General features: G+C 42.7%; 1 protein-coding gene across 1 annotated transcript in view; it reads left to right on the top strand.

Annotated features, from left to right (window-relative positions):
* The window catches only part of Rgs22 (regulator of G protein signaling 22), a 94,676-nt gene extending 77,403 nt beyond the window's left edge, over positions 1 to 17,273 (top strand). Inside the window, exons 21-28 of the mRNA XM_057792158.1 lie at positions 1,587 to 1,748; positions 4,383 to 4,562; positions 7,707 to 7,862; positions 9,196 to 9,291; positions 11,596 to 11,689; positions 11,801 to 11,898; positions 12,000 to 12,109; positions 17,093 to 17,273. Of these exons, the coding sequence (XP_057648141.1) occupies positions 1,587 to 1,748; positions 4,383 to 4,562; positions 7,707 to 7,862; positions 9,196 to 9,291; positions 11,596 to 11,689; positions 11,801 to 11,898; positions 12,000 to 12,109; positions 17,093 to 17,273 (1,077 nt within the window). The remainder of the gene's footprint in view (positions 1 to 1,586; positions 1,749 to 4,382; positions 4,563 to 7,706; positions 7,863 to 9,195; positions 9,292 to 11,595; positions 11,690 to 11,800; positions 11,899 to 11,999; positions 12,110 to 17,092) is intronic.
* The last annotated feature ends 467 nt before the right edge of the window (positions 17,274 to 17,740 follow it).

Below are 17,740 nucleotides of genomic sequence, written 5' to 3'. Positions count from 1 at the left end.
TCATTGGTACAATTTGTGCGTCCATCTACAACAATGCCTTAGAGGGCTGCTTCCCTGTGTGGCTGTCTACTACCATCAACTCTGGCCAATTCCAGCAGGATTGAAATCTATTTTCAATATATAAATTTTATAAATTTAATAAATCTATGTTTTTTTGAATCTGAGAGAGTAAAATAGGTTGAGGATGTGACTTTAAATGAGCAAAGTATTTTTAAAAGTTTATTTTAAAATTGTTGCAATATAAATGAATGTAGATAAAATACCTTTAAGCCTTATTAAAGCATCATGGGTGCTTCTAGATTTTGTATGATGTAAAGTAAGTCTTCATTCAGAAGAATTTCATTATTTAAAAAAATCCCAGCACTCAGGAGGCAGAGGCGAGTGAACCTCTGTGAAAGTGTGGCCAGCCTGGGCTTCATAGTGAGTTCCAGTCTAGCCTGGACTACATGGCGATACTCTGTGTCAAAACAACAAAAAGAATTATTAGTTGTCCTGAGCGAAGTTCAGTGATAGAGCATTGCCTTGCGTGCACAATGCCCTGGCTTCCATTCCTATCAGCACACTCATACAATTAATAGGCAATAATTGTTAATTACTGCTATGAATTATTATAATTATTCCTTAGAACTCATAGTTTACTAAGATGATTTAAAAGCATGTCATATAAAAACATGATCTTACCGGGATAGAATTGGAATTAGTTTAAATTTTCAACCTAAATTATAGAATTATTAGATTTTCCTTAAAAATACTGTAATCCCAAAGAGCAAAAGAAATAATTAAAAATGATGAAGTCGTGTGATAAGTCATAATGTAGCCATATCACCACAGCATTGCGGTTACTGTTCTCTTCTCAACACTGGTCTCCAACTCCAAAGGCTATTAGAATGTTTTAACAGTGTAGTTACATGTAATGGCTATTAGAATGTTTTAACAGCATAGTTACATGTAATGGCTATTAGAATGTTTTAACAGCATAGTTACATGTAATGGCTATTAGAATGTTTTAACAGCGTAGTTACATGTAAAGGCTATTAGAATGTTTTAACAGCATAGTTACATGTAATGGCTATTAGAATGTTTTAACAGTGTAGTTACATGTAAAGGCTATTAGAATGTTTTAACAGCATAGTTACATGTAAAGGCTATTAGAATGTTTTAACAGTGTAGTTACATGTAAAGGCTATTAGAATGTTTTAACAGTGTAGTTACATGTAATGGCTATTAGAATGTTTTAACAGTGTAGTTACATGTAAAGGCTATTAGAATGTTTTAACAATGTAGTTACATGTAAAGGCTATTAGAATGTTTTAACAGTGTAGTTACATGTAAAGGCTATTAGAATGTTTTAACAATGTAGTTACATGTGCATCACTTAGTAATTTCTTCCTTCTAGTTTCTAAAACTAATGGATCCATTAAAAAAAAAGGTAGAGAGTCCGAGGGCAAAGCTGTCAGAGTCTATTATATTCATACCACAAATTTCAGTAGCCAAATCAAAAGAAGTAGAAGTTGGTGGTTTTGGTCTAATTAACGACTTGATTGCTACTTTTGGAACATGTCTGATTGCCTGTATTGTTTGGACAGCCTGTGGCAAGTAAGTGGATATCTTCATCCTGTGAGATTATTGCTTTCCGTAAAGCATTATTGAATCCAGTCATTGCAAGGCAATTTCAACGATTTGTGGCCCTGAAAGGAGATTTATTGGAAAATGGAGTACTTTTTTGGCAAGAAGTACAAAAGTTTAAGGTATTGTATTGGGACCTGGAGAAACCACTTTTGTTTGAAGAGATGCATTAAGATAGCAGATGCATATGGATTTGTATAATGTATCCCGATATTGCCAGCTTCCTTTGTGTTAATGTTTAAATATTGGCATATTTACTGTCCGCTGTCTAGAGGCACCTCTTGCCATAATGAAGAGTAAGAATGAGCCCCCATGATAATATTTGTGCTTTCATGACCTGCACCATGGCCTAGTGAGTACATTTCTATTGCATGCATTTATAAATGCGCCACACATTTTTCCTGGAGACATTCCTGATTGGTATATCCATATAACAATGATCATGGGATCATTATTCACAAGAATCCCTTGATATCAAGGGTGTTATAGCTAGCATTTTACAGGTGAAGATGTTAAAACACAGAAAAGCTAAGAAACTTCCAAAATGAGGTAGCTCGTGGAGTGATAGAGCATGATGTCAACCAAGTCGTTATGTCTCTGATCTCTGTGTCATCAGCCACAGAGCTGTGCTGTGACCTCGTAGTGGCACTGGAAATAGACAAAGAGACAGCTCAGGTAATCTTGGTCAAACGGTGTTCTGGATTGCGAAAAATCAGAAAGAACCAAGTCTACAACAGGATATTGGGCACTTAATTGAGACGTTGATTCATTGCTACAGTCAATAAAAATTGTTTAGGAGAATGATTAGTGATGCAAATGTTTATCTATTGATTATCTATTGAAAGCTAGTTACTGAGCAACTATATGACTGCATATAAAATTTGTGTTCATGGGAGTATTTGTAGAGAGAAAAAAAGGAAAGATATATTCCAAACTCTCAAGTTTTTCTTGACTCCATCCCTTGACACAAGGGCTAAGGTGAATGCTAAGTATACAACAATAGCCAAATAGTGTCCCTCTCAGACTTTACAATCTAAAGAGAAACAGATGAGGTGGTGAACAAGACACATTCAAGGCCCCGGATGTTAGGGAAGAGGGTGAGATGGCATCTCTATTGGCTGAAGGCGTCACAGAAAGCTTACTAGAGGGAAGCATTCTTAACCCTCATAACAGGTGAGAATTAACAAGGCAAGAGCCTTTAATCCCAGCACTCAGGAGGCAGAGGCAGGTGGATCTCTATGAGTTCAAGGCCAGCCTGCTCTACAGAGCAAGTTCCAGGATGACCAGGATTATATATATAATATATAATATCATCTCTTGGGGGAAAAGAAGAAATTAGGAAAAATTATCAGTTATGATTCTAAGTTCTATCCCATTAGTCAGAATTAATATTCTGTAACATTGCAAATTTGTTTTGACCTCACAAGTTTAAATTCCATAATTATAATCAAGTTCATCAAATGATTACATAATAATCCTACAAGTAATGGTGAACAGTGAATATTTGATATACCAGATTTATGCAGTGCAAATGGACTTTTTCTGAGTTGATGCTAAATTGAGTGGTCATGCTGCCTACAATGTAATATTAATATTAAGCTTTTTTTCTAGATAACAGATGGTAAGCCCTATATAAAAGTTTCACATGACTGGTGCCCAAAGTTTTCTTTCTTTAATATCCTAACACATCTCTTACAGTAACTGGTGTTTGCTGGGTACTTAGTGTTAGCTCATTTCTGGCCTAGAATGAGGAGTTTCCAAATTTGCTTGCTTTCAGAGCAAAATTTTTGACATAAAAATGCTGTAATTCAAGCCATGCTATCTATTAAAAAATACTGTCTCTGACTCCGACTTTAAAACTAGAACATTTTAATGTACTACCACGACTTTTAAAATCCCTCTAAAAGGAAGGATGTGATGACATTATGGCCGAGACAAGAAAGGACCCCTAGGGGCTCACGTGGCATGTGGTAAATACGAGGTGGCCAGCTGGAGGCACTGCTTCCCAAAGTAGAGGTAGGGCCTCGCTAAGGATGGGTTACCCGGTCATGACATAGAAGGGCATATGCCTCAACCCGATCTCCCCCGCTCCCTCTTGCTTCCTGTACACCAAGAGATAAGGAAATTCCGTCACAGGCTCCGCCCACAGGAGCTTCTGCTTCATTGGCACCCAGAAGCCATAGTCGAGGGCTGTGGTCTTGAACCTCTGGAGCTGTACACTAAGTGGACACACACACACAAGTGTGTACTTGCTCACAGTGATGAAAGAGCAGCTCTTACAGACCGGGGGACCGGAGCACCATGGACCTTAAGTAGCTGTAAGGACGTTCCTGTTTCACAGCAGCAGGCAGACTTGCTGGTCTTGCAGAGGCGGCAGCCAGGATGGAAAGCTTTCGTATCCACCTGTAGCTGGGTAGATGCGGATTCTCAGTGTTCCGCTAGGACGCTGTCACAGCGTTTGAGCAATAGGCTCTCCTCCAGGGAGACCGGCCCAGTCAGTGCCCGGCATGGAGCGGGCCTCATGCACCACATAAATGTTAACGAGTCATACCTGCCTAGGGAAACAAGCGACAGAGTAAATGAAAGCAAGGCACGTGCACCGAAGCGTCAGGCTCCCCGGGTCAAAAAAGGATTTTTGAAAATAGCTCTGACACGTCGCCTTGCCCTCGCAAGGCAAAGCTAAGCGGTATATACTGTAAAGTGCTCTGGAAAAGCATCAATCCCATCCTGCTTTGCGGCTCCTCTTCCCTGTCCAGGATTTGTGCCACTCGCATTGTAGTGAGTCCATCATCCAGAAGAAGATCACGACCATCATCAACTGCTTCATCAACTCCTGCATCCCCCCAGCTCTGCAGATTGATATTCCAGTCGAGCAGGCCCAGAAGATAATTGAACACAGGAAGGAGATGGGACCATATGTGTTCCGAGAGGCACAGGTAAGAGCCGGAGGCGAAGTACGCCAGTAGTCAAGGTATTCTTTAAAGCTAAGGTATTCTTTAAAGCTCTTCCGTTGCTCATGTATGGCAAGATTTTAATCTCTCTGGTACTGGGATTTGCTCTCTTTAATGTGGATATCTTTTGCCTATATCATTAATATATAATAAATATACAAAGCTAGTAACTTTTATACTGTTGTTGATGATGCAATAAATAAAACTAAATAATATACTTTGACTTTTCACAGTTACTACTTTTATCTACAAATTGTAAAAATGCTCCAGGTAATTCCTCCATCCTTTCTTGCCATTCATATTCCCTTTTAAAGTATCCACTACCACAAAAATGTGTAAAATACATGTCTTAAAATTTGTATATTTTTAAAGCTTGAAATATTCACATAGCTCATAAAATAAGTGAGAGGAGATTTAAGCGCTCAGCCAGCATAAAGTACGTACACTCACGAAAGAAACTCGGGCCCTTTTAAGCTGCTCAAGTTACTTCTTCTTAAGATAAATAATAGAAAACATTGACTCGGTGAGCATAATTTATTTGCATTTTGAAAACCCTTTTAGTGATGTTGTTCCTAAAAAATGATTATAAGTTATAATAGGGGTAACGAGGAAGGCCATGTCACAAACTAAGTGACAGGAAACAGATCTGGGGAGCGATTGCCGAGCATGGAAAAAGGCCATTACCCCTCAGCGGTCATTTCTAAGCCAGCTGTGTTCAAGTCCTCTAAGGGACTGAGAGTGGAGTCACAATCCAAATTATTACTAAAACAGGCAGAGGAGCGACTGAGGATGTGCAAGAGAGAAACAGAGAAAGCGTAGCACCAAAACTGTGGCATCCGCTAAGATCCCCTCACCTTGTTGTCCTGACAAACCAGAACAAGACATGAGGTCCTCTCTGTCGAACCTCATTTCTGAGCGTAGATGTCCAGAGTGGGACCGGTCCTCAGGCTTAGCGTGTTTATCTGATTTCCTAAGGTGGAGTCATAGAGGTAGCTTAGAACATCTGGAATACAGAATCTTCATCTGAGGTCCTCTTTCCAGTTTACCAGAGATGGGGTGGTAGGCTCTGAGAGTGGCATCCCTTACCCCAGAGACGTGAGCCCCAGGTCTGGTGGCCATCCATATGTCCTTCCCCTCTTTCATTCCCTTAACCCCACATTTGATCAGGCATTAAAAGTCAGTCGTGTATCTCCTTGTTGTGAGGGTCTATCCATTTTTCTTCACCTCTGTGTCACTTCAGATCTGCAAAACCTATTATTAATTATTAACCATTACCATAGCTCCGGTTTCTGGGCTCGCTCCAACCAACTCGCTGGAAGCAAAGTACTTTTTCTCAAAATGGCATCTGATCATCCTACTCTCTACTTAAAATGCTTTACTGTCTTCCTGCTGCCCACAGAGAGAAGTCAGCTTGCTACACACCCGGAGTCGCATCCCTTACCACCTCTGTTCTCTCTTCCCGGGGTCGCTGAAATAGTGTCGTTCCATAATCCACCTTTTCTGTCTTTGGCCCTGAGTTTCTCTGTCCTAAGACTTAAAACACTGAATCCAAAGTAGATTGCAAAGTTTGTGAGGGCAGAATGTGTTTCTTATTCATCTTTGTGGTCTAAATGTAGAGCAGGCATTTCTGACCACGTGGATGTGTGAGATTTGTCATGAACAAGGAGTGTAGTGTGGTCAGCCTGTGTGGTGAGCAGAGTGGAACCAGGGGCTGAGAAACACTCAAAGTTGCCTGCATCAGTTAGCCTGTCTCTCCCCACACCCGCTACCAAGAGCCTGAGGTTGGCCGGGCGGTGGTGGCGCACGCCTTTAATCCCAGCACTCGGGAGGCAGAGGCAGGCGGATCTCTGGGAGTTCGAGGCCAGCCTGGTCTAGAAGAGCTAGTTCCAGGACAGGAACCAAAAAGCCACGGAGAAACCCTGTCTCGAAAAACCAAAAAAAAAAAAAAAAAAAAACCAAAAAAAAAAAAACAAAACAAGAGCCTGAGGTTGCCCCATCTGCTGGCAGAGAGCAAAGTAGCCCTACATTCATTAATATATCTCAGAATTTGGTCATTTTTAAAGTGCTGCAGGTACAGGGGAATGTGTACTAATTGAGGCCAGCTTGGTCTAAAGAGAGTTCAAGGCCAGCCTGGTCTACAGAATGAGTTCAGGGCAGCCATTACAGGATACAGAGAAATACACACACACACACACACACACACACAAAGGAATGAATAAATAATTACATTCACGCCTAGAAAACATGAGTAGTGATTTTTGCTAATTCAGGACTCAAGCATTAACTTTGAAAAAATTCCTTTACCCTAAGAGTTGGCTTGGAGCCTAATAGGACTGCTCGTTTTTCTTCAAGGCATTAGGTAAAGGCCACTTTAGCCGTAAGATGGTGGGCTTGATTTGATGTGGCAAGCCCTACCTTCTTGGAAGTACCTTATGCCTCTGGAGCTAATGTAAGAGCTCGGCATGGGAATTACAGCAGCTACTCTTATCTCTGTGCACATCACAATCAATCACTTAATGTGCAGGGTCCTCACAAAGCATTGGCCTAGGGTGCCGGTTTTGCTTTTCAAATGTTACTTTTTCTTGCTCTCACATAAAAGAGATTATATCATTTAAAAGTTACTCAAGATTTATTCTTAGATCCGCAGCTTTGTTTAAGAGCCTTTCCAGAGACAAAATGGTATTTCCTTTCTCTAAAAGACAGAGAAAGGCTTGGGGGAGTTTCCCTTGAAGAACTGAATACTTGGAATAGCTGCATAAAACAGCAGAGTGCGGCTGACCAACGGGGCAGCTTAAAAAGAAAACATGAATTTCTCATTTAAAAAGACCTAATGGAGTCTTTAGTAATGCAATTAATGGGTTAGGGAAACACTAAGAATAAAGTCACTTTCAAGTACACCCGGTGAGTGTTTTAAAGGACTTCTCCTCGGCTGTGAAGCTGCTGGAGAGAAGCCTGTGCTGGGCTCAGTGCACTAAGTCTGCAAACAATAAGGTGCTGGGGTTGGGGGTTGTGCAGTGTATCTTAAGGATGGAGAAGTCCATGATTATGGCAAGTTAGAGTTAATTTGGTACATTTGTCGAGAATGGTAATCTGAGACATAGTTTTGTTTTTTGTTTTTTTTTAATACAGATGACAATTTTTGGGGTTCTGTTTAAGTTTTGGCCACAGTTTTGTGAGTTTAGGAAGAACTTAACAGATGAAAAAATTATGAGTGTTTTAGAGAGAAGACAAGAACATAAACAGAAAAAGAATATGTCAGAGTCAGATGAAGACAAGATTGGAAAGGTAAGAATCTGCTCTAGATGGAATCACACTTCTAAAGGATGAGGTGATTGATGTGTGCTGCCCAGAGAGGAATGTGGGCTGGGGAACCAGCCCGAGAAGTTACTGCCACAGGCGTTAGTGACTTCAAGCCTTCGCCTTCCTTAGCGGCTCCTCACACTGTTCTTGAGTTTCCCAGAATTATTGTCAGATGTGTTCTCTTCTTCATGAAGGCTTTCTTCACACCTAGACAACGTCAACAGCTTCCATCACCTAGAGTGAAGAAGTTGTGTGTGTGTGTGTGTGTGTGTGTGTGTGAGAGAGAGAGAGAGAGAGAGAGAGAGAGAGAGAGAGAGAGAATATGTGTGTGTGTGTGTGCGCATGCGCGCACACACACACACACACACACACACACACACACACGGGAGATGGGGGGCACATGCCATGGGAATAAGCTGGGCCTGGTGGCATGGACTAGTGATCCAGCGCTGGAGACAGAGACAGGAGGAGCCCCAGGCTCACTGGCCAGCAGCCTAGCCTACCTTAGGCAGGGAAGACCCTGTCAGAAACACTGGGTTGAGAAGCAACACCCAAGGCTGCTCTCTGGCTCCATGGTCAGGTGTAATCTGCACATTTATGAGCACACACACACACACACTTGTTTGACCACATATATTGTTTAAGGTGTTCATTCTTTCTGCATGTTTCTAGGAAATTATTATGCATGGCAGAATCATCCCAAAAGTGAGCACAGGTGTATGTATACTGACTGATTTCTAACACACGGAGTTGGAAGTGATTCTAGTTTCTATTTGGAAGAATGAAGGGAGGCATCAGGCATACTCTATTCATCTGTTGATGATAATGGCACAGTTACACGTGGTGTCACCATTAGCTCATACCTGAGGATGGGAGACCATTCAGTCACTTATAGCATCTCTGTGTGTATTCATTTGCCACACAACAAATACTCGGGTGCCCCGTGTGAGAGGCACTGTTCTGCAAACAATGTTCTGTCTGTCATCATATGGAACATTTCCCCACAGGCGGACATGAGAAAAGGAACACATAGACCTTGATTCCATTTGTGTGGGGGTTACAGTTCTATGTCCATGCATTGCCCCGAGTGGAAAATCTGGTTGTATGTTCACGAGAACTATAGTCTTTCTTTGATGCTTGGATTTTTATATTCCATCTCCTTGTTTGTCTCATTTCTCTTTAAATGTTCTTATATGAATATGGCCAATTTAAAGGCCAAAGTGACTGGCGTGACGCTCCAAGTGTAGACTCACCATGAACTGATTTCTTACGCGACATTATAACTTCCCACCATCTCGCTCTCTGTTTTACCTCACAGGCTGGACTCAAGCAGTATGCAAGCACTACAGGCTCTCTAACCAAAGCACCTTTAGCCAGCGAGTCCCTGCTGGGCCTGCAAGCCTATGGCCGGCAGGTAAGATGCCAGGGCCCGCTTCCCTTCTAGAGCAATGGGCGCACAGTGACTTGGTCACTGGCAGCAGGAGGTTGTGTGTGGTATAGGTGTGAAAATGGGTTACAATGGTGATCCTCAGAGAGTCTGAAGGGAATGCCCTCCAGCCATTTTCCCCCAGAGCATGCTGGGAATTGAAATTCAGGGCCTTGTGCATATGAAGCATGTAGTCCCCCACTGAGCTCTTCCTCAGCTCGTGATGGTTTAACTTGCAGACAGTGAAGCGACATCTTCCTGGAGAAAAGAAGAATACAACAACCTCTGTAGATTAGTGTGCTGAGTTCAGAGACGGCGCAGAATGCTAAATGCTTAGTCTCAGTTTCTTAATTCTTTGTATTACATGCCCACTACCCAATACATTTGCATTTTTATGTTTACAACCAGCACACCTTCATATCAATTCTCTGAAACATGAATTTAATCTGCAGCCATTTTTAATGACTTGTATTTAAAAATGTTTGCACCGGGGGCTGGAGAAATGGCTCAGTGGTTTAGAGCACTGTCTGCTCTTCCAAAAGTCCTGAGTTCAATTCCTGGCAACCACATGGTGGCTCACAACCATCTGTAATGAGGTCTGGTGTCCTCTTCTGGCCTGCAGACATACACACAGACAGAATATTGTATACATAATAAATAAATAAATATTTAAAAAAAAATAAAAATGTTTGCACCTTGGGACAAAACTAACTCATAAAAAAATCTTTTCTTCACTTAGAAGTGCCACATAAATTGTTACCCTACTGAGGTAACTAATAGGCTATAAAACTCTCATGAAGGAAGAGAAACGGTTGATTTTGTAGAGACGTGTACTGACAGGTCTATCTGAAGTGGATGAGACTCAGGTACACGCATCAGGAAATGATCCGCTTGACCTGTTGGGAGCACAACACAAGCTTCAGCGAGGGATGCAGACACAGAGGCTTTGTCCTGAGCTCTGTCCACATCAGTATACTCTGCTGCCCGAAATGAGAATAGAATCCCCTTTGATCAAAGCGAGAAGGGTGATGGCGAGGATAATGATGATGTCACTGATAATAATCGTGTCCTGTCAGTGCCTTAAGATGTCAGAGGCACTGTGCAAATACATATTTACTTTTGACTTTTGCTTTCTGTAGGGAACTGAATAGCTGGATGTCAGAGGCACCTTAAAAATATACATATTTACTATTGATTTTTGCTTTTTTAAGCCTGCATGTTGTTACTCTAGAAATTAGGAAATAATAATCAATTATTATTATTCAGTAATCAGTCTAAATTCAAAATTATCACCCCCAAAATAATCTTGGATGTTTAATAAGCATCTAAGTTCGTAACCAATACAAAGATAGCTGAGCCGCTGTTGCTGAGCCCGTAAGTGTTGCAAGGAGCCACTTGTTTGTTCCTGGCTGCTCAGCCCCAAAATAATCACACAAAGACTGTATTAATTAAATCACTGCTTGGCCCATTAGCTCTAGTTTCTTACTGGATAACTCTTACATATTAATTTAACTCATCTCCATTAATCTGTGTATCGCCACGTGGCAGTGGCTTACCGGCAAAGTTTCGGCATGTCTGACTCTGGCAGTGGCTCCATGGTGTCTAACTCCACCCTTCTTTCTCCCAGCATTCAGTTTAGTTTTCCCTGCCTACCTAAGTTCTGCCCTGCTATAGGTCCAAAGCAGTTTCTTTATTTATTAATGGTAATCACAGCACACAGAGGGAAATCCTATATCACATAAGCTCTTGTCCCATTGTTCACTGGAAAACAGTATGGTTGTCTGAACATTCTTCCTCACTCAGGGAAAGAATTTACAGATTCAGGTCAAGGCTACAGAAAGAAGTAGCTTTGTTATGGAATAAATATAATATGAAAGGAGAATACTAGGTAGATAAAGATCTGTGGTACACAGTTAAAAAATTAAAATGCATAAATGGGGAAATCTGTATTATCATTTGAGATATATGATAGAAATATCTCAAATATATTCTTATTTTTGTTTCAATTTGCTTTGTTTTTTAAACAGAGTATCACTGTATAGTCCAGGCTGACCTGGGGCTTTACTAGGTACCTCAGGCTAGCCTCAGAGATATGCTAATCTCAGACTCATCCATGCTGGAAATCCAGGCATGAGCTACCGTAATTGGCTAGGGTGTACTTTTCTTGGTGCATGTTATACATCAACAAGAAGTGTAAACAAAGGAATAATGAGATTTATTTTATCTCTAGTGTGCTCCTGAGGGAAATCCGGCAAAGTTTTGATAATTAAGTTTGAAAATTATTTTTTTCAGCCAACCTGGTGCTATTCAAAGTACATAGAAGCCTTGGAACAAGAGCGGATTCTTCTGAAAATTCAAGAAGAAATGGAAAAGAAAATGTTCACAGGTAATCTTTGCCTCTCGTGCTCAGAGCTGCTCTGTTGCCGTCTAGCACAGACTAATCTTGGGAGTTCGCACCGGTCTCTTCACTGTCTGTCCCTCTCGTATCTTTGTGCAGGCACATCATCTTTCACAAACTTGTTTAAGCTTCCCACTGGTTCCACTATGTCTCTGAAGAAGAACTTGTCTCTCCTCAGCGTCCAGAGTCAGTTCCCAGTGATCGTCTCTCCTCAGCTCCTGTTGTCTTTCTGCTTTCCTAACCATCCAGAACCAGAGGCACTGCCTCTCCCATGCTCAGACTCTCTCTCTGTCTCTAGGGTTTCTCCTCTGCAGAGGAGGAGCCTTCACAACCCATACCAAACACTTCTGTTTTCCAGGGTAGCAACATTCAAGCTCACATTCACATTCTGCTGCTGAGAGGTGCGAGGTAAGCCGCTGTGTGGGACTCCCTTTTACTGCACACCCTCCCACGGAGGCAGATCTGCACAGACCCAAAGCACAGCCCCCTCAGACACACGGCTTGCACACTACCAAACCAAAGGGTAGGACCCCTAGTCTTCTGATATGGTACAATCTCCGAAGAAGAGATTCATCCAGGGGAGGTTTGCTTCTGTTTACTACATGCCAATTGTCTCCATCGAGAACCCGGGAGGGGAACTGGGCACTAGCTCAGGCTTCCTACACTTTTCTAAGCTGGGACTGTGTGAAAGACCAAAACACCAAGCCCGGGATCCTCTGCATTCAGATACTGATGAACCTGTAGGGTTCTACCGGATTCTATTAACAAGCCCTTCCCAGAGTTGTCTAGCCACAGAATGTCGCGTGCGTGTAAACTGCCAGACCAGATACTCAAAGCAGCCTGTGAAGGTGCCTCTCTTACCCACTGTCTTACCTGGTTTCACAGTATCCCATTTTCTGGGGGCTGGGGAAGAGGGGTGGACCTAATGTTCTCAGGCTGCCAATCTTGTTTCTTTCTAGTTAGCCTCCACACTGCATCTTCCCAGTCCCCCACTTTTACGTTAAGTTAATAATACCTTGAACATTAAGGACACCACGTGTGTTTGTTTTTAGTGGAGAGCTCTTTTCAGTTTTTATCGTTATTGTTTGGATTTATTTTCTATACATCTTTTGTTTCATGCTTTTTTTTTCTTTTGCAGGGTTTCTTTAAGTCAACTTTAACTAACACTGAATGTCCAAGAAGCTGAATATCCAAGCTTTTGGGTAGTCTGCATGACTATAGAATACTATCTGCTACCTAGACTAGAAGAATTAAAATCGTTTGTCGATCATAGTCCTTAAGGAAAAAGCAACATTATGCCCATTGTGCAATCTTTCAACAAATGTTCCTTGCAGGTTCCTCTAGTTAGCAGATATGCTCACTGGGTGCCAGGGGAGTGACTGTTCCTAGTATAATTAACCCAGCGATAGAAGAGCCTCCCCCTCCTTTCCCAACTGGGAGGAGGCTGTGCAGAAGTGGTGGTTTTTGCAGCGCAGTGTGCACAAGACTCACATGACGTAGGCTAGCGTTTCGGGCTCCCGGGGCCGCTCCCGCAGACTCATGGGGGACACTCTGGAACTCTTTCCCAGATAGCACAGTGCCCCTAAGTCCTCTCGTGGCCACGGACTGGCCACTCTTTCACCAAGCTCTTGTGGTTTCTGCCCTTTTCCTTCAGTTGAGATTTTGTCTGTTTTCCTGTGGTTCATTTCTCTGTCCCCTCGACATGTTAATTATAATTCTTTTGAAAGTTCTGTTTTTCCCAGAGTCTTCGATGTTTATTAAACCAATGAAAGCCCACTTTCTGAGCAGACTTCCTAGGTAGTACAAATACTGTAGGATATGGAGAAAATTAAGATAAAAAATTAAATCCATACTTCTTATTTTCACTTACTTCTTCCCTGATGTTTCATTCTTTCTCTATGCAGATAGAGTTTGTAGCCTATCTAGTTTTTCTTCTCTTAAAAGAAGTTATTTTGACATTCCTTGCAAAGCAGCTCTATTTGAGACCTAGAGAAACTTTCATTTCTCCTTCCGTTTTGACAGAAACTTCACAGGATACAAAAGTATAGGCTGGTAGGCTTTTATTCTTTCAATACCTAAAATATATCGTTTCTCTTTCTTCTTGCTTATGTAATTTTTCTGAAGAAAAGTTGGATGTTATCCTTGCCCCTCTGTGGAGGAGTTGCTCCATCCTCCTCCTTGCTTCAAGATCTCTGTCTGTGCCAGGGCCTGAGGAGCCCACTACGGTTAAGAGCATACACCCAGCTGCACATCCGTCCTAGATGCTGGTCTCTAAGCCTCTTGTGTCTGTAGCTTGGCATCTGTCACTAGTTTTGGGAAGATTTGCTGTTATCACTGTCCAGCGTTGCGTCCGTCCCTGTCTCTGCTTTCTGCCCTTCCGATCCCACGCACAGCCGCCTCCCCGCCAGTGTCGTCCGCACCCCCCCCCCCCCGTATTTGGGAAGTTTCCACTCATCTCCTTCTGTCTCTGGGCAGTGAATCTTTTTCGCCAACAGTGTTCACTCCAGATAAACTCATCAGATGTTCTTCATGTCTGAGATATCAGTTTTTATTTCTTGTATTCCCACTTGATTTTTTCCTTGGAATTTCCTTCTCTGTGCCTGCATTATGAATCCGATCTTGTTCATCATCCAGTTTTCTGTTCTGTTTTATTTTATTTTATTTTATTTTACAGACAGGGTTTCTCTGTAGGTTTCTCCAGGCTGTCCTGGAACTAGCTCTGAAACCAGGTTGGCCTCAAATTGAGAGATTGCTCTGCTGGGATTAAAGGTGTATGCCGCCACCATCCAGCTATCATTCAGTTTTAAAAGGGGAACTCTTCATTACTAAAAGCATTCATTGGCACTTCTCATCTTGGTAGTCTCAATCTTCCTTCCATCTTTGAGCCTGGTTCAGATGTTGCTTTTGTAGTTTGGACTGTGTCGTTTTGCTTTTTGTTTGTTAATTTTTGTTGAGAGCAAGGCATGATGTACGGAGCAAAAGAAACTGAGCTGAGCTAAATAGAAGTGTGGGCTTTGTATGTATCTAGAGGGCAGGAATTGTGTGTGTGTCTGCGTCTGCGCGCACGCGCATGTGTGCGTGCTTTGTGTTTTGGTTTTCTTCAAATCTCCTTGAAGTTCTTGTTAAACCTCATTGTGTGGAAAGAAAATATTTTAGTCTTACGATTAGGTCTCAGAGTTTCAGTAAGCCTGCAAGGAGCGTTTGTCTTCTGCAGGTTCTTGGAGCATTGGTTTGTGGGGTGGGGACAAGAAAACAGTAAAGTAAACAGAATCTCCCTTCTCTCTGTTCTGGCAAAGCTGCACCTCTGGAGTGACCTCACAAGGACGGCTTCACTCCTCCCTGCCCAGCAGTAGGAGGGGCTTTGCTCTGGTCTTCAAAGGACAGCAGGATGGAATTCCAAGGGCATAGAACTCAAGGAAGGGGAACTATAGAGGCGTGTTGGGGAATATTGTTTTCAGGTGTGTGACTTTTGTTTACGCTGCATGTGTTTAACTGTGAGACTGCTGCTGTCTGAAACACCTGATGGTCCTAATAAAGAGATGAACGGCCAATAGTGAGGCAGGAGCAAGGGTCGGCGGGGCTGAATAGAAGGAGAAAGCGAGAGGAGGAGAAAGGAGCAGGAGAATAAGGAGAGGAGGACGTCAGGGTCCAGCCACCCAGCCAGTCACAGAGTGAGAAAGAAAGGCATGCAGAAATAGAGAAAGATAAAAACCCAGAGGCAAAAGGTAGTTGGGATAATTTAAGTTAAGGAAAAATGGCAAGAAACAAGCCACACTAAGGCCGGGCATTCATAACTAAGAATAAGTCTCCGTGCGTGATTTACCTGGGAGCTGGGTGACAAGCCCCCCCAAAAGCCAGAACATCCCACAACAGAGGTGGCTCAGCAGTTACAGCACTGAGTGCTCCCCATAGGATACAGGTTCAATTCCCAGTACCCATGTTGTGGCTTCCAGCTATCTGTGACTCCAGTCTCAGAGGATTCAACTCCCTCTTCCGGCCAGTGTGGATATCAGGCACACACACGGTATATAAACACATTAAAACAAAGCACTTTTACACATAAATAAATCAATAAGGGGCTGGAGAGATGGCTCAGCGGTTAAGAGCGCTGACTGCTCTTCCAGAGGACCTGAGTTCAATTCCCAGCAACTACGTGGTGGCTCACAACCACCTATAATGAAATCTGGTGCCCTCTTCTGGCCTACAGGCAGGATACTATATACATAAATAAATCTTAAAAAACAAAATAAATAAATCAATAAAATTAAAACAATAAACAACCCTCAAGGAAGTATGGAGTCACCTCTAAGACTCAGCCAGGAGGGTTTTAACTCTGGCCAGCCTCATCACCTGCTGCCTGTGCACCTGGTGTGCTCTGTGTTCCCACTGACCCTCCTATCCGCAGGCGGAGACCATCCTGTTACTATAGTTCTTTGGCGCACCCAAGAACTGTCGCCTTTCTGTTTGCTAAGCCATTTTCTTTTTTTTTTTTTAAATATTTATTTATTTCGTATACAATATTCTGTATTCCTGCAGGCCAGAAGAGAGCACCAGACCCCATTACAGATGGTTGTGAGCCACCATGTGGTTGCTGGGAATTGAACTCAGGACCTTTGGAAGAGCAGGCAATGCTCTTAACCTCTGAGCCATCTCTCCAGCCCGCTAAGCCATTTTCTTGTTGCAAAGGTGGGTGTGGTGACTCCCAACACTTTACATGTCAGAGTGGGCCCTGACGTTTGGTATCTGTATTTTAAGTATTCTGTAGACAGTTTGCTTAGCTCTAAAATTTATAGTTAAGAAAGGTTAGTTTGACTATCAAATTGATGTCATTTTCACACTGTAAGCATTTTCACGCTCATTTTTGGTTCCTCAAAGCAGGGAACAGAATCAGTGCCTCCAGGAGAAATTTTCTTTCCGTCTTGTGCCCATGTGTGCCTGCTTGTTCTTAATATCCTTTGGATTCCATTCCTCTCTATTACTGGATAATCACCTTATTCTAGGTCTTCATCACCTGGAGTCTGGAACTTATCTCTTTCTCCTCCGTGGCCACCTTCCACCTGTCTTCAGGGAACTCTCTAAAAGCAAGCAAGATACTGTCCTGGCTAAGCACCTCGCTGAAGCCCACGCCTCTTACCTGGTACAACTGCTGAGGCCCTTCCTCCTGATGCTGGAGAGATGCCACTGTCCCGCCCTCTGTGGCTATGGTCTGTTCACTGCGCCACAGCGGCCTCAACAGGGCTCAGATACGCTAGTTTACTTTTATTCTGGTGCCTAACGTAAACATCTACGAAACAGATGTTCAATAAATAGTCGTTGGGGGAGAAAGGAAAGGGATCTAGTATTAAGTCCCTAGAAGGTAAACGCCACTGTTCATCTAAACGTTTAATACAGCGATGTGCAGTTTAGTGTGAACGTCTACGTGACAGTGACACAGCCTACAGCCACCCAACAGTGCCCCTCGCCCTGCTTGCACGAGCAGGGGGACAGCCTGGATTGCCGACTGGGTGGGGGCTCGACAGAGGCTGGAGGAGTCAGTCGCTTCTCTCGGCTCTGCATTGTGGATGTGATGTGATTAGTGCCTGAGTTCCTGCCTCAACTTCCCCCACATGAAGGGGTAACCTGAGATTGTAAGCCAAACCCTTTCATCTCTAAGTCAGTTTCTTGCACTTAACATAGTGACACTATTTTATAGACAGCTTTAACCGTCTTTAAATCTGACTTGAGTGTGTACAGTGATTAAATAAATCCTAATTGTGCTATATTTGGGCATTTGATGATCTATCTTCTTGATTTTAATGAGTTTTCACATTTGTGAGCCACAGGTGTTGATACACTAATCTCGGTCATGCCAACCTATGCATGGGAACTTGAGGGGTACCTGTCTCCTCTAAGCAGCCTAGGGGAGTGCCTTGTCATGAACTGTCTCCCCAAGTGCTGTGGCCCAGACCCCAGTAAAGCCTCATTTGATTGCTCAGGTACCTACTTGTAGTTTTTGTCCTGGGCCTAATGGCTGAACTGGTACTGAGAGCAGGCACCTCC

Source organism: Chionomys nivalis, chromosome 17 (genome assembly GCF_950005125.1).
Source record: "Chionomys nivalis chromosome 17, mChiNiv1.1, whole genome shotgun sequence".
Lineage (NCBI taxonomy): Eukaryota > Metazoa > Chordata > Mammalia > Rodentia > Cricetidae > Chionomys > Chionomys nivalis.
Note: the sequence above shows the minus strand (reverse complement) of the source record. Positions and strands in the feature narration are given on the sequence as shown.